The 24791-nt window shown below is 39.2% G+C and overlaps 1 protein-coding gene across 1 annotated transcript in view; it reads right to left on the bottom strand.

The window, feature by feature from the left end:
- The window catches only part of rapgef5a (Rap guanine nucleotide exchange factor (GEF) 5a), a 79466-nt gene extending 54675 nt beyond the window's left edge, over positions 1 to 24791 (bottom strand). The window contains exons 1-5 of the mRNA XM_057827964.1: positions 24246 to 24791; positions 14607 to 14657; positions 10970 to 11076; positions 10784 to 10905; positions 10544 to 10721 (exon numbers count right to left, since the gene is read on the bottom strand). Of these exons, the coding sequence (XP_057683947.1) occupies positions 10544 to 10721; positions 10784 to 10905; positions 10970 to 11076; positions 14607 to 14657; positions 24246 to 24389 (602 nt within the window). The 5' untranslated portion in view covers positions 24390 to 24791. The remainder of the gene's footprint in view (positions 1 to 10543; positions 10722 to 10783; positions 10906 to 10969; positions 11077 to 14606; positions 14658 to 24245) is intronic.

The raw sequence follows: 24791 nt of genomic DNA, 5'->3' as shown, positions 1-24791 counted from the left end.
CAAAAACCTGCCATATGCCAAAAGCCATTTTGCAATACTGTATGTAAAATACCACTTATCGTTCTCGCTGCCTCTCCTACATTGTGTGCAATGCGCATTGTAAACTTTTGTGCCTCACGGAACACACCTGGACGATTTGCATATTATTTTGATATCAACTGCTTGCAGTGCTGAGCCAAATGGAAAATACTGTGTAGACTTACACTGATAAGATTGGTTTTTACATGTTAAATGAACTCAAGGGGAAAGTGGCTTCCACGACATTTGATTTTTCCAACTGAAAAAGTGTGGACACCCCCGCCTCGGGGTATTTCTATAATTCATTCGCAGTGTTGTGACGCAGGATGATTGTAGAGAGCAGATTAAACAAACATTGAGAAATAATTTATTTCGCTGAGTGCTTCAGTACATTATCAAATGGACTCCACGCTAAAGTTGAGTTTGAATCGCTGCCAACCCTCCCAGTCCAAATGGATTGGACATATATCGGCATTAATTGCTGTCAATGAGTTCAATCTTTTCAATTTCTTGGTGTTGATGAGAAACTTTTGGTCTGAACTTTTAAAAAACGGCTTTTTTCATCCTTCTGCTGTGAGTTTAAATTAGTTTGTCACTAGTAAGCGTCCAATTCACTTGAACTAAAAGTACATGAACTATGTTTTGCCAGCAAAGTAAAAAGGCAGCAATCAAGAAGAAACAGCGGTGCAGTCAGAAGCACCAGACCGAGTCAGAATATTGAAAAGATAATCGCGTCTGCTCTGCACATTATTTGGGCCAACAGTCAGGATAAAAGGAGTAACTCATATATGCTGGTATATGTCAACGCTGGAAGAAATGGGCCATTTTAAATCACCATTTCAATGTGCTACAATATAGTATATGACTAATATTCAATGCAGCATAGCTGCCTTGCCGTGATCTTAAGTTCAAATGTATAATTATGTATTTATCAATGCTAGTGAGTACTGTATTTTTCGGACTATAAGTCGCACCCGAGTATAAGTTGCACCAGCCAAGAATGCACAATCAAGATGAAAAAAACATATAAGTCGCACTTGAGTACACATGTGCCGATTACCGGTTTCAAGGTATACTGTGGTACAAAAACGTCAAGGTTTCAAAACCGCAAACATTTTCAGTCATACCGTCCCAAGAATGCATGCAGAAATCCCTCGCTTGCAGCTGTAAGGCTCAACCTTCCCCCACTGGTTGTTGCTCAGTGTCAGTGAGTCAGCTGTGCTACACGATGACTCCTGAACTGTTTTTCTCCCCATCGAAGAAAACGAAATTGCTGGTACGGGAATACTTCGGCTACAGACAAGTTACAGATGGCCGCGGCTTAGAGGACGGCGAACCGACATGGAAAACATGTTTGTGGAGGGTGGCTACTGAGGAAGCAATACCTCCAATATGATTTGGCATTTATACAAAATTAAAGGTTAGTAAACACTGTAATGAACGTTTCCCACCAACTACGAGAGTTAACTCCAGCATGTTTAGTGTGACTAGCGGTGGTAAAACGTGTTGTTTTTCTCTCTGGCAACTGTCTGGGTTGAGAAAGCAAGTGTGTGTATAATATAAACATGATACAAGTCATACACAACGGCTTTTTATAGAAAATAATTATTTTTGTTCTGATGGTAATAATGTTGAGCTGTGGCTGTGCATTTAGGCTCACCTAAAGGACTGCATTTATTTTCATGTTATTTAGAATTATTATTATTTTTGTTTTTTTATTTTGACTTAACATTATACTTATGTTTCAATTTGCTAATATGTTTTGAGAAATACAAATCCGGTACAGTGATTTTTTTATTATTATTATTTTAATCCATATATCTCAAAGTAACACATTTTAGAGCTGTAATTGCAATACCGTGGTACCTCAATATTTTGGTTTAAGTTTATCGTAACATCAGAATATCATACCGGCACATGCCTACACTCGAGTATAAATCAAAAAAATTATTATGTGATCAGAAAAAGAGATCAAACACTTATTGTTAAAGTAATAACTGTAAAACGGAGAACAACAAGCTAAATAGGCATCTTTTTCAGATAACTATATCCTAAAAAAACATTCATGCACATTTGCACATATGCACATTTGTGCTTAAGTTGCAGGCCCAGCCAAACTATGAAAAAAGGGCAACTCGTAGTCTGGAAAATACGGTAATTTTTAAACAATGTAGTAGTAGTTTATATATTATCATATTTACAGTGCCCTCCATAATTATTGGCACTCCTGGTTAAGATGTGTTTTTTAGCTTCTAATATATATATTTTTTCTAATTCAAATAATATGGGACCTTAATGGGAAAAAAAAGAGAAAAATCCAACCTTCAATACAAGTGCATTCATTCAGTGGGGAAAAAATCCACATAAAGAAATAATTATTTAACATCAAATAATGTGTGTCACAATTATTAGCACTCCTGGTATTAATACTTTGTACAACCCCCTTTTGCCAACAAAACAAGGTCTGGGGACTGAGATGGTCATGGAAGGAGCTTGATTTTGTGTCTGGTGAACCATTTGAGTGTAGATTTGGCCATATGTTTAGGGTCATTGTCTTGCTGAAAGACCCAGTGACGACCCATCTTCAGCTTTCGGGCAGAGGGCAACAGATTTTGATTTAAAATGTCCTGGTATTTCAAAGCATTCATGATGCCATGCACCCTAACAAGGTTCCCAGGGCCTTTGGAAGCGAAACAGCCCCACAGCATCTGAGAGTGTTTGGTTCCAAAAAGCTCAATCTTGGTCTCATCTGACCAAAGCGGTCAGTTGAAGCCTGGGACCGTGTGCTTTGGTCAGATGAGACCAAGATTGAGCTTTTTGGAACCAAACACTAAAAAGTGGGTCTGGCATGCCACGAAAGATGCGCATGCTGAAAAGCACCTCATACCCACTGTGAAGTATGGGGGTGGGTCAGTGATGGTGTGCTAATAATTGTGACACACATTATTTGATGTCTAATAATTATTTCTTTATGTGGATTTTTTCCCCACTGAATAAATGCACTTGTATTGAAGGTTGGATTTTTCTCTTTTTTTCCATTAAGGTCCCATATTATTTGAATGAAAAAATAATATTAGAAGCGAAAAAACACATCTTAACCAGGGGTGCCAATAATTATGGAGGGCACTGTATATGCATAGACTTCATATTATTATGAAGTCTATGGTCTATGATATATGATATTTTTTAATTTTCTGTTTGTAGTCAATGTGTGCTAATGTAAAGTGCTTTGGGCATTGTAACAATGTAGTTAAATGCGATATATAAGTACTCTCCATTTACCATTTTATTCATGCACCGCATGTTTGTCTCTTGTGGTGATGTACATACAAGTAGTCCCCGGGTCCAAATAGTCTAAAGGTATTGTATTTTGTTTTATGATGGAAGATACACTGCTCTCTGGTGGCAGCATTGGGTCTGTCTAGAATGTCACCTTATGACTGAGCAGACTCTTGTCTGACATGTGTAAGGACAGCTGCGCTCTGGTTTGGCCAGCATCAGGCTGGAAGTTGTTTCAGCTAATATATGTTTGTAGAATTGTCAATACGTTAGCATTCGTAACATTTAAACTAGCAGATTTTTGTAAGGCAAATTAGGCTAATTTAATCTACTAAATTCAACTATTTATCAGACGAGATGGACGTTTGAACACCCTATTGGTTTGTGTCAAGCGTTTTATTGTTAAAATGCATGTCGTTTTGAACGGACGTGTACATATCAGGGGTCGCGTTAACTGAATATTTTCCGTCGTTGACCGGTTTTTTAAAACACTGACGGAAAAAAACTGAAGTCCAGCTGTCATTTTGACAGGTTGCAATTCACACCCCAGACCACAGTGTGGCGAGTGAGCATATTAATTAGCTATTGCCTCTCTTGATGCATGACGTCGTTGGCCTTATTCGGAAAAATGTCAAGGCGACTGAGTGTCCGAAGTTTCTTCAAAAAGCCCCAAAACGACGATGGTATTGATAAAAGAGGTGAAAAAAGAGGGACTGATGCAGTGGAGGATTAAGGATGACAACGAATCAAGTGAATCGCCAGTTCACTCCTCACTGCGGCGATCAGTTGAAAACGCCGCCAATTACCAAGAAGGGCAGAATTGGTAACACGGTGAAAGCGGCATAAAGCCAAAAAAGCGGACCAGACTAGCCAGAGCCTGAAATTATTTCAAGGAAAATGTGGAGGGTGCCACCACTGTGTGTACTCTTTTTGCTAAGCTGAGCTCGCATACCACTGTAGCACGTCGGCAATGAACGAACACTTGACGCGCCGTCACCCAGGTGTATTTCGGAAGACAACAGGAAACAACAAGCTAGCGGATTGTAAGTCCATACAACTTTCTAACGATTTTTTAAAAAATTGAAGTTTTCTTTATGTGCGTCATATCAACGTGCATTTGTATTTAATAATAATAATAAATAAATAAATAAATATAATGGAATTATATAATATTTTATTATTATTAAATGTATTAGGATCATGGAAGGTCCCACTTGGGGGGGGGGTATATATATATCCTGCATATACATAATATAATAAAAATATATATGGAAACACAGCACTGGCCTGCTTACTGTAATCCACGACTGCACTAATGTTAGTTACTTTATGTTATAAAGTATTATTGTATTATTGTGTGTATACATATAGTGAATGCATCAAGATATAGTCATTTTAAAAATTTAAGTGACGGGTAAAAATAGATTATGACCGGATTTTTATGACCCTGTCAGTCAAAATGACAGACAACGAAAAAGTCTAGTGCAACCTCTGGTACATATGTACTGTATGTTACAGTATGTTACTTAAAAAAGCACAATTGTCTTGTTTGATGTCTGTAAAGCTAAACAGCTTCACGTTTAGTGAGGACAGAACACGTCATATTAATAAGGTAAAGTAAAAAAACAAGATACTGTGAGGTACAATCAGGTACTGTACTTTACGACTAAATAAAAGAAAAAAACGACTGGAGTCAAAATCACTTAAGTGGAGTGCGTCGTAACCCTGGGACTACCTGTATAGAGCATAATCATATTGCACCAATATACAGTAGGTACGTTCATTTGTTATTCTCTTGACTCTGCACACTTGCACATCTTAAAAAAACTGTTTTAATCGCCAGATGCACTACTTTTGTTCATTTATCCAAGTGACAGATTGAGTTCAGTGGCAGGAATCCCACACACCGTAGAACTTTAGCTGACACCCGCTTGATGCGGTGAGCTGAGCGTCTCCTACACCCAGGATTTAGAACTTTGAAAGGGATTTGGATTGCGGCTGGAATTAGAAAAAGATATCGAAGAGTGTGAGGGAATTGAGCGTATGTCGCAATAAGTGTGCGTCCGATCATTGGAGCGCTTTGTTTTTCCATTTTGCAACGAGGAACATTGTGTCGCTGTTACTCTCCAAATCTAAACGCATCAATAGCCACTTAACAGAGCACCAAATTGACAGCTGTGTACGAGCGGAAGATGTGGGTCGGATCAATCCAGATGCTAATGGTGTTGTTACGCAACTCTGTCCATTAAAACTAACGAATAGCAGCGACGTGGCAGTTAGCGCTAAGCGATGAATAGCGCTAAAACATCATCAATTCCTCCTATTGTCCATTGTATCAAAATATAAACTGTATTAACCTTAGAGAGCTGATTTTTCCTTAATTAATGATACGAGTGCAGCAACGATTAATCGATTAACTCGAGTATTCAATTAGAAAAAAATATTCGAATTAAATTTTGTTGCTTGGAGTATTCGTTTAATTAAAGTGACGTAATGGTTTTAGGGGTGTCAAACGATTAAAATTTTTAATCGAGTTAATTACAGTTTAAAAATTAATTAATCGTAATTAATCGCAATTAAACACAATTCAAACCATCGATAAAATATGCCATATTTTTTGTAAATTATTGTTGGAATGGAGAGATAAGACACAAGACCGATATACATTCAACATACGGTACAGAAGTACTGTATTTCTTTATTATAACAATAAATCAACAAGATGGCATTACCATTATTAAAATTCTGTTAAAGCGATCCATGGATAGAAAGACTTGTAGTTCTTAAAAGATAAATGTTAGTCCAAGTTATAGAAATTTTATATTAAAACCCCTCTTCATGTTTTCATTTTAATAAAATTTGTAAAATTTTCAATCAAAAAAATAAACTAGTAGCCCGCCATTGTTGTAGCCTATAAAATCAGTCGCACCCAAGCGCCAGCAGAGGGCGGCAAAACTCCGAAAAACACAACAAGTACACTTTTGACTGTGCTCACATTTTTATCTGTTTGAGCGGGGCATTTGTGCGTTAATTGCGTCAAATATTTTAACGGGATTAATTTAAAAAATTAATTACTGCTCGTTAACGCGATAATTTTGACAGCCCTAAATGGTTTATTTTGAAAGTGTTTGCATTTAGTTTTATTGATTAGGGTGGATACACTGCCCTCTGGTCTGCCTCTTTTCACACGGCTGAATCCAACCCGCTCCCTGTTAAGACCAACGTAAGCTAACTTTTTGTTTGAGCTAATGCTTTTTAATGCATTTCTAATTTGGTTTATAGGTATAGCCGTTTTTTTTGTGCGAATATGTGTCTGAACCATTTGTTAAGAGTAGGGTTGTTCCGATCATGTTTTTTTTGCTCCCGATCTGATCTGGATCGTTTTAGTTTGAGTATGTGCCGATCCCGATATTTCCCGATCCGATTGCTTTTTTTTTTGCTCCCGAATCAATTCCAATCATTCCCGATAATTTTTCCCGATCATATACATTTTGGCAATGCATTAAGAAAAAAAATGAATAAAACTCGGACGAATATATACATTCAACATACAGTACGTAAGTACTGTATTTGTTTATTATGACAATAAATCCTCAAGATGCCATTTACATTATTAACATTCTTTCTGTGAGAGGGATCCACGGATAGAAAGACTTGTAATTCTTAAAGGACAAATGTGACTTTGTATATTGTGACTAAATATTGCCATCTAGTGTATTTGTTGAGCTTTCAGTAAATGATACTGTAGCCATTTAACTGTTCTGCCCAAATGCATGATGGGAAGCGCAACCATGACTGTGCGTAGTGGTACCAATTGATATATCTTCTCTGCGTTGGGAAATAACTTAGGGTGTTAAGAAAAAGATCTGTTACTACCTTTCTTCCCCACATTGCTTCCCACGATATTTCTAATCGTAGGGAGAGGGAATGTAAGGCTTTAGCCAATTAAAAAAAGGCTCCAAAGGCTGCCAAAATTCACTCTACTCATTTTACGCTGCCTTTTAGCTCTATATACAGGTAAAACGGCGCCATTACAGATTGAACGCGACAATGCGTGAGTGGGTCGTACAGCGCATGCGTTAATTGCATTAAGTATTTTAACGTGATAAATTTTTTTAAAAAATTAATTACCACCATTAACGGGATAAATTTGATGACCCTACCTAAAGCCTAAACTAAAGACTCTGGATGAGTGTAACATATTATGTCTGTAACGTTAAATACAATTAGAAAACGATTTAATTAAGAAATATACTGTACATATATTAAAAAAAGGCATGTCCGATATTTTTTTGCCGATTCCGATACTTTGAAAATGACGTGATTGGACCCGATCGATGGGCATCTCTAGTCTGAACCATTTGTTAAGAGCATTGTAAAAAAAACTTTAGCATTTTATAGCATTTACGCTAGCGGACCTTTCTATGTAAGTTAGCCAAATTTCTTTTGTTGTACATAAATCCTCATTAAAAAAAAAAAAAATACCGTTTCAGGCTCAGCTCAGGTATTTTTAATTTTTCATGTTCTTTATCCGATTACTCGATTATTCGAACTAACTAGTCCATCGATTAATCGACTACTAAAATATTCAATAGCTGCAGCCCTAAATGATACGGAACAGCCACTAGATGTCCCTAAACTAGCAAACCAGGGGTGTGATAAATCATCACACAAAACAAACATATGGTGCATTAATAAAGCAAACTGTTCATATACCATAATTTTCGCACTACAAGGCGCACCTGACTTTAAGCCGCCACCCACCAAATTTGACACGAAAATAACATTTGTTCATAGATAAGCTGGACAGGACTATAAACCGCAGCGGTCCTCACTGTATTATGGGATATTTACACCAAAAGATATGAACCGGTAACACTTTATTTGACAGCGTCATCATAAGACTGTCATAAGACCAAATGAACCACCATGAAGCTTTGAACCAATTGGATGCAAACCTTCATTGCTTCAAGAAGCTTAATTTGGTCATTATTGCTCCCTTGGGGAAGACAGTCAAACTCTTTATTTAACAGTGGCACCATAAGACTGTCATTAGACAATAATAATTATGACATGACACTGTCATGAGCATGAAAGTGCCTGTGACACGAAAAAGCATGTTTATTTCATAATACACGCGGTATTTTATGCTCCTGAATGATATGGACCGCTTGGATGTGTGTGGAAGCGATCGCTATATTTATTTAGTTTTTTGAATCCCACGCCAGGAAAATGAGTGACTTCCGGCTTCGGTCTTGCATTGAGGAGGAGGGCGCTGTGACGTGTACGGTAGAAGACGTCCTCTTCACTATACAGCGTACTGTTGTGTATGGGGACGAAGGATTCAGCTGATTTTGCGGATTAATATGTTTATTTTTCGCATCACGCCAGCCAAACGGCTTCAGAAAAATCATTCTGTATGAGGGAGAGGCGTATGCGCCTTTTTGGAGTTTCAAAAGGTTCCCATTCACCGTGGATATTTACTGTGGGACCATTGGACTTACGAGGAAGTGAGTAAACATCTTGTTTTGTATTATGTCAAATACGAATACAGCGATTACAAAGTAAACACTACAAACTTCCTTTAACTGAAGGACCACTTACGTTTGATCATTGATAGGCATGTAAAAAGCTGTCCTAATGCTCATTAGCAGCAGCACGTTAGCGGCACAATAACTCCAGCCACCCTCCTCCGGGGAACGAACTGTAAATTGCTCTCCGCCGGGCGGTTTGCCGATCCGCAACGACAATAGACAACCGGGTCGTCATGTCAAATAATCCAGGATAGTTATGTGTGATTTTCCGCTTTGAAGACTTTGAAACATCACTCGGTTCGGGTTAGCATGTCGGCTAGCTGTCACGCCTTCTGGTTTGTTTACAATCTCCGAAGCCGGGGAAGGGAAATGACATATGTTCAATTTAGGTGTCATAAAATATAGTTCGGGAGGTGCGACAGTAAAGGTGAAGTCGACAGTTTTGACTATTATGGAGTAATTTTGCAATGTCGTCCTGAATAAATGCATTTTTATTATTTCATATTCCATTCAGCACAAGACTGCTATTTGTCATGACCATGCCATTTATTTGGCAATTGGGGAAAATACTTGGATAAAAAGAATATCCTGTAAAAATATTGAAGTAAAGAGACAGAAATAATGACATTTTGCCGCTCTCTTCGTCGTGTTTTCCTCATTGTGAATAGTTCCCCCTCGACGGGCTGACTGGTCCTTCTCAAGCCATTTATATAGCTATTGGGGAAAAATACTTGGATAAAAAGAATATCCTGTAAAAATACTGAAGTAAAGAGACAGAAACAATGACATTTTGCCGCTCTCTTCGTCGCGTTTTCCTCGTTCTGAATAGTTCCCCCTCGACGGGCTGACTGGTCCTTCTCAAGCCATTTATATTGCTATTGGGGAAAAATACTTGGATAAAAAGAATATCCTGTAAAAACATTGGAGTAGAGAGACTGAAACAATGACATTTTGCGGCTTTCTTCGTCGCGTTTTCCTCGTTCTGAATAATTCCCCCTCAATGGGCTGAATAGTAAAATCGATGAGCCCAGTCTACCGCTGACGTCATCCACCTGTTGGGGACGCAAAAGCCCTATAATGGTAGGCGTGGCTAACCGGCAGATTAAAAGGCTAATTTCTCGTCATCTGTGCTTTGCTAAATTGTTGTATATAGTCGAATCGTCTCAAAATATGATTCTAATTCACATAATAATGCCGTTTAAGACTTTTTTTCTCGTGTCGTATGCTCTTTAATGAATGCTTATAACAGATGTCGTTTAGTGTTATCTGGCAAATTAGCTCACTTTTGAATAGATGTAAAATAACCGAGCTGGACATAAAATGAGTTAGTGACATAATTTGCCGGATGACACCTAATGACATCTGTCATAAGCATTCAGTAAGGCCCATGAAAGTGTCATGTCACAATGATGACGGTCTTATGATGGCGCTGTCAAATAAAGTGTTACCTGTTAACCCAAATAAATCAACAAACAAGCCACAATGGACTATAAGCCGCAGGATTCAAAGTGAAGGAAAAAAAGTAACGGCCTATAGTCCGAAAATTACGGTAAATTAGAAATCTATGAGCTGGTGAACACAAATTGGGACATAATTAGTCATAAACATGATTTTTAACAACTTTTTTTAAAAAGGCCAACGCAAGGCATGCTGGGAATTATAGTGTCAAACCTCCGATATTCACTCAAAAAATCTCTCGAATCAAGACTTACGGGCTGTTGGTTCTGTCCCCGCAGCGAAACTGAACATACGGAGCAAGTTGTAGGAGGAGTCTAACAGCCTCTGGCCACTCCCCTTCGTTGGCACGAAACTCGCAGGAGGTGGAGTCGCACTCCTCGAAACTGAACTGGTAGTACGTGTTGGAGTCGGAGAAGACGACTCGCTGGTCCACTAGCGAACAATTTAAAATCAAACAATATTCTTTGCTACTTTTCATATTTTGGAGTGCTTACCAGACAGGAGGACTCCCAACTCCAGTAGAACCTGCCACACCCGCACGGCGGTGGTCCGACATCGCACGTAGACGCACTGCTCGCAAAGCCACTGCACCAACTCCACGCCAACATAACTGCGCCTGTCAATGGCAGTGAATGAGTTAAAGAGACAGCCAAATATAAAAGACACTCAGAAAAGAGTACCGTATGATTCTGGCTAGGTGAATCTTGTCTTTCGCCGGGTACGGTCCGTGCGAGAGGAAGCCGTTTCTCACCGCTCGGCCGGCACACGGAAAACTCTGGGAGCAAGACTGAGACACACACAAAAACGATAAGTCATTTTCTCTTGAATTTGGGACAATTTTAGTAGCGATGTCCCTGATCCATTCACGTGATCGGAATTCGGGCCGATTGGGACATTTTTCAGTGGGTTGGAATCGGTTTGGCCAACTTTCAAAATTGTCTGATATGCATGTGTGATACATCATTGGAAAGCTTAAAATCTCAATATTCTGGGGGAGGAAAATTTTTGAACAGGAGGGCTTTTTTTTTTAATGTTTTTTAAACAGCAAAACCCTATCTGGACGCGAGAACACGCGAGAGCAGAATTACAGACGCCAAGACTTTAATGAGATATTATCGCGTACTTATCTTGTTTTGATCAGGGCCGGCCCAGGCCATTTGGGGGCCCTAAGCAAAAAAATGCAAAGGGGCCTATATTTTTGGCCCGTCAATTCGTCACATTGTACTGTGAAACCCATACATGCAATCCAACCCATACGTCCATATTTTGTATATTAATCAGATTTTGTTGCACTGCATTCTTCAAACTTCTCACCCCAAATGATTGTCATTACTTACAGTAGATAGCGCCAAACCTTTTTCTAAAAGAGGAAAAAAAGAAGTTAAGGAACTTATTTTTTAAGCTTGTAATCAAGTATCAAAACTCACAAAAGTCAAATAAAGCAAACTGCAGTAAACAAAATAGAATATAAATTAAACAATTGCCAGATTGGGGCCCCCCTAGTGGTCAGGGGCCCTAAGCAGCTGCATAGTCTGCGTATAGGCTGGGCCGGCCCTGGTTTTGATCCAAAAACTCCACGTAGCATGTATCATTGAGTGTCAAGACACAACTGTGAATGGCCAAAGCTGGATTTTGGGGGGATTTTATGTGTGAAACACGGTAATATAACAAGGGCCGCGATGCAGAAGTTGCAGACATCAAGGAGTGGTCAAGATTTTCTTTTTCATATATTTACCCTTCTAAACTTTTTTTCCCGAAATTTTCTTTGTTTGGATCAATTATTTATCATCGAACATATCGGAGAAAATGCGACAGTAACAAAAAAAATACAATTGAGCGATAGTTATGAGGTTGATATCCGTGACTTTTTTACAGACGCCAATTTTTTCATTGTGACATAATTTGTTTAAAAGTTTAAAATATGTAAGGTCTGTTTCAATTATTTCAAGATCTGTTTTTTTAAAAATTTTATTTTATTTATTTATTTATTTATTTAATTTCAAAATCTGTTTGAAAATTGTGTTAGCAAAATAGAAATTCAAAAACGGCAAGTGACTATTGATTATTGGATTTGTTTTTAGTGATCTACCATTTGAGGGCGGTAACATGCTACTATTAATTCGTTCTTTAATTAGATCAAAAATATTTGATTTAGGTACATTAAAATTTGATCAAATACAACGTGTAGCAGGGAAATGTTCTGTGCATATGAATTTAAGGTTTATGGTTAACCCTTTAACACCGAACGTGTCGGCAGCAACACGTTTACCCATGTCGTCTTTGAAGCTTCGTCACGCTGTAATTACGTCACCCACGTGCCGCTGGTTGGCCTCCTTTGAAAGTGCGGAAGTTGATGTCCACACCAGTTTTTATTTGAAGTCAATCGACCAAGAAAAACGGGAGATAATGTCATTTGAATTTTATATTTTTATTACACTCATAAATATGCATTAAAACGCTGCATGGACCATGTATCTATCTCCATATTTACATCATTTCTTGTCTTTTTTCAAAATCGAAAGCAGCACAAAATACTACATATCCCGAGAGCCGTTGTGATGTCACGAAGCACGAACCGAATGTGATCATTTTCAATAAATTTCCAAGCGAGGTGCCAACTAATGAAAGCGAGGCATTCGAAGCAAGCAACGCCCGGTTGGTTTGAGCGAGCGCCTTTGAAACATGCAGAATGAATCTAAAACTACATTTAGCGCAAGATAATGCATTATTTCATTAACTCAAGGAAGAAGAGCTGTTTTTGTCGTTGTTTTCTTTGGATGAGTCGCCGTCTCAGCGAGTAGAAGTGACAGCAGCGCGCAAACGGCGAAAGTGACGCAGCTCCGTGACCTGTTCAAGCTGAAGCTTTATTGAGTGCGCAAAAAAAAAAAAAAAAAGGAAAAGAAAAGAAAATTTTATTGGTTCGCATGCCTGAAAAATTGCAATTGAACTGAACTACTTGTCAGTATTTTTTAAAGTACTTTTTTTTCCCAATGTTTTATATTTTTTTTCTTCACTATAATCTTTTCAATTTTAGATGTAGATGTGTGTTCGAGAAGCTTGATTGCATGTATGTATATACTTTTGATAAGGGGATGGGTACAACACCTAACTTTAAAAAAAAAAAAACACCTAACTTCAAAAAAGAGATTTCCTCCAAACCTTTTGTGTGTTAGATGATATATATAATCTTTTTTCTCACTATTTTGCACTGTATATAACCTGTTTTGACCATAGTATGTGTAAAGGCCAAAAACGCCTATGACCATACCTGCTGTTTGTGTTGAATTGTCAAACATAAAACTATTTAATCTTATTTTTTTCTATTGGATGTTTATCCTAACAAGTTGAATAGATATTATCAAGCTTCAAAACGGTTGGTCGAGCAAGTTTGGTTGTCAATGGGACATCAACATTACAAATTTTGAAAAAAGATTTTGGGATTTTTTTGTCTTTTTGGGTCCAAAATGTGGATTATAATTGGTCAGTGAAGAAAACAACAGTTTGGACATGAAGTTCAAGGTGTCCTGAAAAAAGGGACCCAACTTGGCCATTGTAAACATTTTTTTCTTTGAAATATAAAGGCAACATCAAAGGCATGCAAATTCGGCCAAAATAGGCTTAGGTGTTAAAGGGTTAAAGAGTGAGACTGACTAATCAGAGTTTGTTGTTGATGGGTTGGTTTGTGAGTTTGAGGGAAACTGCTTTGCTCGTTATTAAAAGCAGCAGTTTTCCCATTGCAAAGCATATTTGACACAAAGAGACTTAATAGTTTTTGAGTGCTTGATGTAGTTGTACATTAGATATCATCAGAATGGCTGAGAACGCTGCAGGGTTGTTTTATATATATATAAACTTCCGGTATCGATATCGGATTGGGATCGCAATATTTGGCCTTGGCATAACTTGGAATCGGATCGAATCCAAAATCACTGGTATCGCCCATCTCTAATTCAGTGCCATTGACGTCGCCCCTCCCAGCCAAAATGAATCAGACGTCTACCGCTGTCAATGGCAGCCAATGACTTGCCCCAAAACTAACAGGAATTGACTGAAAAGTACGTAAAGTTTCTTAAAATCATTGAGGTTAACCTTCATTGATTAACTATGCTCAATCAATATTACAGTATTTCAAGCTCTAAAAAATGAAGATTAATGAGTCCGTTTCACCTTGTCATGTTATTACGCGAGTGCTGAAATGGACAGAAACGACTGAAAAATGAACCCCGCGGTGAAAATCAGCACTGAGCTCATCTCTATTGAGCAAACAAACACAACTAGTGACAATGACATCATCGCTGTGCGCGTGCATGTTCTCACCTTGTTGACTGTAGGACCGGCGCTCGGTCCGGGGATTGTGTCAGGTGATTGCTGTTGAAAAAACAAACACACGAATGCATGTAAATACACTGAATCAACACGATTCCAATAAGAGAAACACCAGTTTTTTTCAATCTTTTAGCCACAGTGCGTACAATGAGTTGCGTTTACAAGCCTTTCACGTGATTTACTTTACTCAAGGGACTTCCTGTGATGACTATCTGACCTCAAATCAGTGAAATGTGACTCTCTTACTCTTACGCTTAATACAAGTGGACCCTTAATGGCTACCTTTGCCCTGGGCACACCCAATTTACCTTCACTTCTTCCTTTTTATGGATTTTAAATGACACGTCGAGTCATAAAACTGATTCAAATCATGTGAAACTGGAGAAAAATGACTAAAAATCACTGTAAAGCACTGCAATTGAATAAACTGTCACCTCAGAAACAATCACTCCAAGTTTGCATCTCAACTCAAAGTGTGTCATTGCTCGATTTATGAATAAACTCTCACCTCAGAAACATCTGAACTCAATTGTTGCCATTGACGGCGATCGATGTTCAATCTAGGGTTGTTCCGATCATGTTTTTTTGCTCCCGATCCCGATCGTTTTAGTTTGAGTATCTGCCGATCCAGATATTTCCCGATCCGATTGCTTTTTTTTGCTCCCGATTCAATTCCAATCATTCCCGATAATTTTTCCCGATCATATACATTGTGGCAATGCATTAAGAAAAAAATGGATAAAACTCGGACGAATATATACATTCAACATACAGTACATAAGTACTGTATTTGTTTATTATGACAATAAATCCTCAAGATGGCATTTACATTATTAACATTCTTTCTGTGAGAGGGATCCACGGATAGAAAGACTTGTAATTCTTAAAGGATAAATGTGACTTTGTATATTGTGACTAAATATTGCCATCTAATGTATTTGTTCAGCTTTCAGTAAATTATACTGTAGCCATTTAACTGTTCTGCCCAAATGCATGATAGGAAGTGGAACCATGACTGTGCGTAATGGTACCAATTGATATATCTTCTCAGCGTTGGGAAATAAAATAGGGTGTTAAGAAAAAGATCAACTACTACCATTCTTCCCCACATTGCTTCCCACGATATTTCTAATCGTTGAGAGAGGGATTGTAAGGCTTTAGCCAATTAAAAAAAGGCTTCAAAGGCTGCCAAAATTCTCTTTACTCATTTTACGCTGCCTTTTAGCTCTATGTATACGTAATACGGTGCCATTATAGATTGAACGCGACAATGCGTGAGTGGGTAGTGCAGCGCATGCGTTAATTGCGTTAAATATTTTAATGTTATTACCGCCGTTGACCCGATAAACTCGACAGTCCTACTTTAAGCCAAAACTAAAGACTCTGGATGAGTGTAAGACATTAGGGCTGCAGCTGTCGAATATTTTAGTTGTCGATTAATCGATAGACTAGTTAGCTCGAATAATCGTGTAATCGGATAAGGAACATGAAAAATTAAAATACCTGAGCTGAGCCTCAAACGGTATGATTTTTTTTTTTTTTCAAAAGAAGATCAATGTACAACAAAAGAACAATTGGTTAACTTACATAGAAAAAATCCGCTAGCTTAGATGCTATAAAATGCTAAAGGTTTTTTTTTTTTTTTTTTTTTACAATCCTCTTAACAAATGTTTCAGACACATATTCCCGCAAAAATGGCTAAATATACCTATAAACTAAATTATGAATGCATTAAAAAACAGTGCAAACAAAAACTTGAAACAAAAAAAGGGAGTAGTTGGATTCAGCCATGTGAAAAGAGGCAGACCAGAGGGCAGTGTATCCACCCTAATCAATAAAACTACATGCAAACACTTTCAAAATTAACCGTTGCAACGCCACTTTAATTAAACGAATACTCGAAGCAACAAAATTTAATTTCGAATATTTTTTTCATAATCGAATACTCCAACTAAATTTGACAGCCCTACATTTAACAAAAAATAAATGCATTAATTTGTGATGAAATGCAAACCTGATGCTACAACCATCTAACGATATACTGGCAAGCGGGGTGGCCAGTGGGGTGGCCAACCAATTTATAGGAGTGGCCGTGGCCACCCCTGGCCACCCCCTGGTGGCGCCACTGGGCAAAAGGGAACCTCACAAGCCAGAAGATGAGCCTACAACCCCAAAGAAAATCTATGTTTCTTCCCAATCACTAAAGATCCACGAACTGCGAAGGAGTGAATTCGTGACCCGTACGTGATTAAACCAAGTAATTCGAGCATGTCTGTGCAACAGAAATATCAGCTTGTAGAGATCGCAAATCACGGCGACCTTAAACGTACATTTGAGACAACAACTCTACCGAGGTTCAGGATTAAAGTCATTTCGGAATATCCTGACATCGCTAGGAGAGCATTGAAACAAACGAAACAAGCTCAGGCCTGCCACTGATTCAGCGGGTGAGTTGTATTTTCCCTGCACTTTACATGACGGGGCAAAAAACAAATGTTATTTTATATTTGCTGTATTTTTTTGCCGCACATCGCCGGTGTTCTGACAAATTTGGCATGCGCGTAACGTTAAAAATGACCGCGAATGCAGCGATTTCAAAGTACACAATACAAACTTTCTTTAAAGAAAGGAATATTAACTTACATTTGCCATGTTAGCTGCACACAACTGCACGCAGCTCTGTCACTTAACGACTTCGTCGTGTCGTTAAGCATTAATTTACGCCATTTTTGTGTTGCACATGTAAGTTTATTTATGATGTAAATAGCACAGGTGGATAACATTGAGAGTCCAACTGAATATAAATCAGGCTTTTTTCACCGCCGCAAAAGCTTTGGGAGCAAAATTTTATAAGGGTGCAAAATTTGACAGAACACCGGTCCTTGAAAAAAAGACCCAAATCACACACTCTTTTCAAAGAGTCCAATGTGAGGCGATATTACCAAACAAGACATGTAAGACAAGATTACAGGGAAGATTCGCAGCGAGAAATTGAAGCAATTTGAAACTAGTTTAATTTCACAGCAGCAGTATTTCGCAAGAGGCCGAGAGTTGAAAGAGAACGCCACAAAGGCTAGTTGCGAGATTGTTGAAATGATTAATTTTAAAAAATAATATAGCAAATGTGACACACAGAATGACTTGCTAAAATTTGCTTAGATATATTGTTCTACGGAAAGGACGTCAGCCAAGGTCGGCCCCCCACATTTTTATCGCACCAAATCTGGCCCCCTTTGCAAAAAGTTTGGACACCCCTGATGTAAACTAAAGTGCAATCACATTCGTAAATGAATGGCTTCAGGTTTTTGAAATGTAACCAAACCAATCTATTGTGATAAAACAACAAAATTGCAACAACTGCATTAACCAACAACGTGAAGTCTAACTGTAACTGTCGTCTTGAAACAAATCTGAATAAGGAAAAACATTGCAATAAAATAATGCAAACTGGTTAAACTTGAGAGTAGCTGAGATCTCTCATGACAGAACATCGCTTCAATGATATCTGGCGGCATCTAGCGTTGTGAATGGGTATAATGTCTAGACCGCGAATATAAGACGACCCCCACTTTTTCAGTGTTATTTCCACGCAAAAAACATCGTCTTATATTCGGGCCAATACGGTAATTGTAAACAAAAATTTAATTGCAAGATTAGTGGGGGAAAAAAAGGTTCATTAAAAAATGATTAGACTAGTCGACTAATCGTTAAAAAAGTCTTCAGACAAATCGGGAGAAAAATGCAATAAAAATTCTTTTTTTGCGTTTGAGTGCTTGATGTCAAGGGCGAGAAAAACTGGTGGGTCACCACGAGGAATCTCTAGTCCTTGAATCAGGGGTCTCCAAAATATTCCACATAGGGCTACAGTGGGTGCATGATTTCCTTCCAACCAAACAAGATGACACCTATTCACCAATCTGGTGTTTTACAACTGTCAGCAGTTGACTGCAGTCAGGTGCTGCTTGCTTTAGCAGAAACCTCATTGGTTCAACCGTCTGTGCTGGGTCGGTTGGAACAAAACCAGCACCCACAGCGACCCCTGAGAACTGGTTTGGAGACCCCTGCCTTTAATGGAAAAGGGAAAACAAGAGGGTGGATTAAGGGGAAAAAAAGGTTTTTCTTTTTGCGTTTGAGTGCTCGAGGTCAAGGGTGAGCAAAACTGATGGGTCACTGCAAGGAATCCCATTTCCTTAAAGTTCCTATGACAGCAAAAAGCATATTTATTTCCTATTTCACGTGGTATTTTATGCTTCTGAATGAAATGGACCGCTTGGATGTGTGTAGAAGCGATCGTTTTATTTATTCAATTTTTTGAATCCATGCCATGAAAATGAGTGACTTCCAGCTCCAGTCTTGGGTTGAGGACGAATGCAAATGTGACGTCACCCGGGTCAGCATCTCACAATACAGCATTGCTTTATAGCATGCAGATGGACTGCGGATTCTGCCGATTTTGCGGATTAATTCGTTTATTTTTCACATCACGCCAGCCAAATGTGCTGCAGCGTTTTGTTGCTGCACCAAGGAGAGGCGTGTGAGCCTTTTTGGGTTTCAAAAAGTTCCCAGTCACCCCGAGATTGGCCAAAACAAGTCCGACAACCGTGGGACCATTGGACTTACGAGGAAGTGAGTAAATATCGTTTTGTATTATGTCAAATACTGGGATCATAGCACGCGTTTTAATACGGAGGTGGCTTGCATTTTGTGGCTATACTCGGCTTATGCTCGTGCGTTTCTCCATATCGTCCAGACTTCCAGCCACATCTGCCCTCTTCGTGTGCCCGGCAATAGACCACAATACTTGGGTTGGGCTTGGTTTGTCCGACGGTCATTCTCCAGCTGCTTCCCCGGCAAACGAGCTCTCCTGCCCGCAGCCGGGGAATGACAAGCTGTAACTTGCTCGCCGTCGGCGGGGTTGCCGATCCGTGAAGATAATCGACAACCCCTCCGCCGTATTTTCGTGTGATTTTTTTGCTTCGATAAGCATCAATAAGATTTTTTGCTTGGATACGCCGCTCGGTTCGGGTTAGCATGTCGGCTAGCTGTCACGCCTCCTGGTTTGTTTACACTCTCCGAAGCTGTGGCAGGGAAATGATAAAAGCCGGACTAACTCCGGTAGCATAAAATATCTTTCGACAGGTGCAAGAAGTCAACAGTTTTGACCATTACGGAGTAATTTTGTGATGTCGTACTGAATAAATCCATTTTAAATATTTCATATTCCATTTAGCACAAGACTGTAATTTGCCATGACCATACCATTTATTTAGCAATTGGGGAAAAATATTTAGATAAAAAGAATATCCTCTAAAAATATTGGAGTAGATGTAGTGAAACAATGACATTTTGTTGCTCTCTTCGTCGCATTTTCCTCGTTCTGAATAATTCTCCCTCAATGTGCCAAATTCTAAATCAGATGAAATCGTGACCCTGCCGACGTCATCCTCCAGCTGGGGAGCGCAATAATGACAGGCAGGGCTAACCGGCAGATTAAAAGACTAATTTCTCGTCATCTGCGCTTTGCCAAATTGTGGTGTGGTATATAGTCGAATAGTCTCAAAATATGATTCTAATTAACATAATAATTAAAGATGTCCCGATCACATGCCTTTTTTAATATATACTGTATATATATTTTATATTTAAATCGTTTTCTAATTATATTTAACGTTACAGGCAAAATGTCTTACACTCATCCAGAGTAGTTTTGGCTTAAAGTAGTGCTATCAAATTTATTGCGTTAACGGCGGTAAATAATTTTTTAAAATTAATCATGTTAAATAAACGCATGCGCTGCACGACCCACTCACGCATTGTCGCGTTCAATCTATAAAGACGCCGTTTTACCTATAGATAGCGCTAAAAGGCAGTGTATAATGAGTAGAGAGAATTTTGACAGCCTTCGGGGCCATTTTTTATGTGGCTAAAGCCTTACAATACCTCTCTCAGCAATAAAAAATAACGTGGGAGGCAATGTGGGGAAGAAAGGTAGTAGTTGCTCATTTTCTTAACACCCTATGTTCTTTCCCAACGCAGAGAAGATATATCAATTGGTGCCCCTACGCACAGTCATGGTTGCACTTCCCATCATGCATCTGGGCAGAAGTTAAATGGCCGCAGTATCATTTACTGAAAGCTCAACAAATACACTAGATGGCAATATTTAGTCACAATATACAAAGTCACATTTATCCTTTAAGAATTACAAGTCTTTCTATCCGTGGATCCCTCTCACAGAAAGAATGTTAATAATGTAAATGCCATCTTGAGGATTTATTGTCATAATAAACAAATACAGTACTTATGTACTGTATGTTGAATGTATATATTTGTCCGAGTTTTATTCATTTTTTTCTTAATGCATTGCCAATATGTATATGATCGGGAAAAATTATCGGGAATGATTGGAATTGAATCGGGAGCACAAAAAAAAAAAAAAAGCAATCGGATCGGGAAATATCGGGATCGGCAGATACTCAAACTAAAACGATCGGATCGGGAGCAAAAAAACACGATCGGAACAACCCTAATAATAATGCTATTTAACATTTTTTTTTCTGCTGTCGCAGGCACTTTTAATAGAAAAGGGAAAACGAGGGTGGATTTGGGAAAAAAAAAATCTTTGCTTGTTTTAATAAGTTCGTGAAAGTGTAACCCCTATTACACCAATTACTAGTTTTGATCAAAAAGCTTTCAGTATCAGCAATCAGATTCTTTGGATGGAAAAGGGAAAACAACAGGATGGACAAGGGAAAAAAACTGCCATCTCATTTGACCTCGATAGCCGTCAATGGTAGTTAATGACTGTTTGCAATATAAAACTGACATGTCAAGTTAGCATTTTTTTGGTCTCGTGGCGCAGTAACGATGAATGACTAACATCTCCGTCGCTCTATTTTATCACTCCATCTCTTTGTCTTCTGTCTCAGCAGTCTCACCACTCGCTGACTCACTTCCACTTTTCTCGCACACTCAAGTGTTGGCGTTCTGATTCCTTCCCCCCCTGAAACGCGCGCACACGAGGGGTGCCCATTTGTTGTCGGCGGAGAAGAAAGATGAGGGCTATAAAGCCCACAACACATGCTGACACGCTTATCTGGGCGACGACTTCAAAGTGCGTCTGGGCTAACGGCGGCGGCGGCGGAGCGTGAGGTCATTATCTGCCAGCTCGGATTAGATTGCAAACAACGCGCCGATCGGTCATGAGGAAATCAAAATGGAGACATCAAAGCATTGATGGATGAATGGAAACACGAGGAGGAATTTACATCAAAGAAAACTGATTTGAACGTTACAGTGCTATTTAGGCAATTGGGAGTAAACTCTCACCTCAGCAAGATTCACGACAAAGTTTGCGTTCTAAAACAATGGCCGACATTGCCGGCGCGAGATGTCCGATCAATCTTGACTGGGAGGGTAGGCAGCGAATGAGCGTTCCTTCAATCGCATCCACTTCAAATGGATTGGATGTCTAGTGCAGTCAATCACAGCCAACGTAAATGATTAATCTCAATTAATCGCAATTAATCTATCACTAGTTCACCACTAGTAGACATCTACTGCAGTCAATCCCAGCCAATGCAAATAAATCCTTTCAATTAATGCTGCAACAATTAATCTAATAACGCGAGTATTCGATTAGAAAAAAAAGATTCGAGTTAAATTTTGCCGCTTCGAGTAATCGCTTAATTTAAGTGGCGTTTTATGGTTTATTTTGAAAGTGTTTGGATTCAGTTTTGATTTGGGTGGATACACTGCCTTCTAGTCTGCCTCATTTCACATGACTGAATCCAGGTGCCCCCTGTTAAGACCAACATTAGCTACGTTTTTGTTTGTTGTTGTTTTGTTTTTTAATGCATTCATTACTTAGTTTATAGGTATTTTTAGCCTATTTTTGTGGAATATGAGTCTGAACCATTTGTTAAGAGCATTGTAAAAAAAAAAATTAGCATTTTATAGCATTAAAAGTAGCGGACTTTAAGTTGGCTGATTGTTCTTTTGTTGTACGTAGATCCTCATTTATTTTTTTTATACCGTTTGAGGCTCAGCTCAGGTAATTTAAATTTTCATGTTCCTTATCCGATTACTCGATTATTCGAACTGATGGTTTATCGATTAATCGACTACTAAAATAATCGATAGCTGCAGCCCTACTTTAAATTAATCATAATTCATCTCCAAATGAACGCCTGTCGCTTCAGAACAAGCCGTCGTGAAAACACAGAGAAATGGGCAACTTTTTGAGAAAAACTACAAAGGTAAATAAGAAAACCCTGAAAGCCAGTTACTTTGTTGCTAAATCCCAAAAGTCCCAAACTGTGGCAGAGACGTTAATACTACCTGCCTGCAAAGCCATTGTCAGCGAGACGACCAGCACTGATGTACTTAAAGACATTGCTCAAGACCCCTGTCTGATAGTTTTTCAAGCCTAATTGCTCAACATTTCACACTGAGTAAGTACAAATACTGAGAAATTATTTTATAATTAAATATACTGTACGGAAAGTAATTTTGGAACATTTTGGTGTGGTGTGCCGCGAGATTTTTTCCAACGTAAAAACGTCCCGTGACTCAGAAAAGGTTGAAAAACACTGCTCTAGTCATCCTATCTTGATCGGTCCTCATTCAATTCAACCAATCTGAGCAGCGAATGTAGGCAATTTCTAGCCAATCACAGATAAGGGAGGCGGGCTGAGTAGCCGGCCATTGGGTACTGCGATTGGATAGGGATTGCTCCGGTTACAGAAATGGCGATTGAGCAGCTCCTCCGTTGCTAATTCAAATTGGAATGGACATCCGTGTTTTTTTCAAGAAACTAAAGACGAACTCAAGCCATGACAAAGACGCGGCCGAAAGTCAACATGAAGGGATAGCGCTGCCACCTCCTGCAGTTACACTGACTGACACTATCATCAGAAAATATAACGGGTAAAAACGCCACTGTTACGGCTAAATTTACGTTGAAGAAGTGCCCCCCCCCCCCCAAAAAAAATGTAATGCCCCCCCTGTAATTTCTTTCTGCAGCCGGGTCTGGATTAAACCAATCTGAGTGATTATTCTCAATTAATCGCGATTAGAATAATAGACGTCCAATCCATTTGAAGCGGGAGGGTGATCGCGAATGAACAAACAACATAGTATCGGTAAAGTATCGGCACAGTCAGAATTGGTATAAGGAGCCAAAAAAATGAAAACTCACTAAGTTCTAAAAACACTGCCAATCAGTCACTTGTGAATAACGACAATCCCCCAGAGGATCACCCTGTATGTTATAATAATTCACACAGCAAGATTTATGATCCTCACTGATGGTTTTATCATGTCAATTTAAGATGTCACATCCAAGCTGCGAATGATGAACGATTTGCGTGTTTGGACGACGATGAATTGACTTTTGCTGAATCTTCGTTTTACTGTATGAGCGCAGTCTGACCAGAGGCCGGTTGCCTTGACGACCAGAATGTGAAGGTATGGTGCCTTATTATGGATGAAGGAGCGTGCACGCACGCGCGCACGCAAACAAACACGAGCCTGCGACAGTCACGTTTGGGACAAGTCGTGACGCGAGTGCAAAAAAATACAAAACATACAACAACATAAATGATCAGTTTGGGTTCGGTTGCGACTCACGCTCTTCTTCCGCAGGTGCAGTCCGTGTTTAAGCAGTCCCGGCAGGTCCCGGATTTTGTGTTTGAGCTGAGCCTGGTCCCGCGCGCTCCGGTTCCAGCGCAAGCCCGCGAGCAGGCCGTCCTCTGCGGGCTCCGAGTCCTCCATGACGGGCGCTTGTCCTCGGGGGGAACCGGCGCCGGTTGGCCCCCTCCAAGTGGCTTTAATAGGGCATCTGCAACGGCGCTCAGCTCGGCGTTTAACGAGCTACTACTTGAGTTGTTCCGCAGCACGGTAGCAGGCACACCTCAGGTTAGCAGGCGGCAGCGTGACTAGGCGTGCGCGTGCCCGTCATTGAAATGGGACGCGCGCACTTTCACCGTGGGGATGGATTATACCTGGAACAATTTAATGCGATTTGTAGCTGGTTTTTTGGGAGTAGAACTCAATAAGGAAGTTAAAATACTTGTTTTATGTTCAAGTGGGTTTTATATTGAGGGAAAATGAGTGGAAAGATTATTTTATATTTATTTTTGTATATTTTATTTTTATTTAGTCAATTATAATATA

Source organism: Corythoichthys intestinalis, chromosome 22, assembly GCF_030265065.1.
Source record: "Corythoichthys intestinalis isolate RoL2023-P3 chromosome 22, ASM3026506v1, whole genome shotgun sequence".
In the NCBI taxonomy this organism is placed as follows: domain Eukaryota; kingdom Metazoa; phylum Chordata; class Actinopteri; order Syngnathiformes; family Syngnathidae; genus Corythoichthys; species Corythoichthys intestinalis.
The sequence above is the reverse complement of the archived record's forward strand: the minus strand, read 5'-3'. Positions and strand labels throughout refer to the sequence as shown.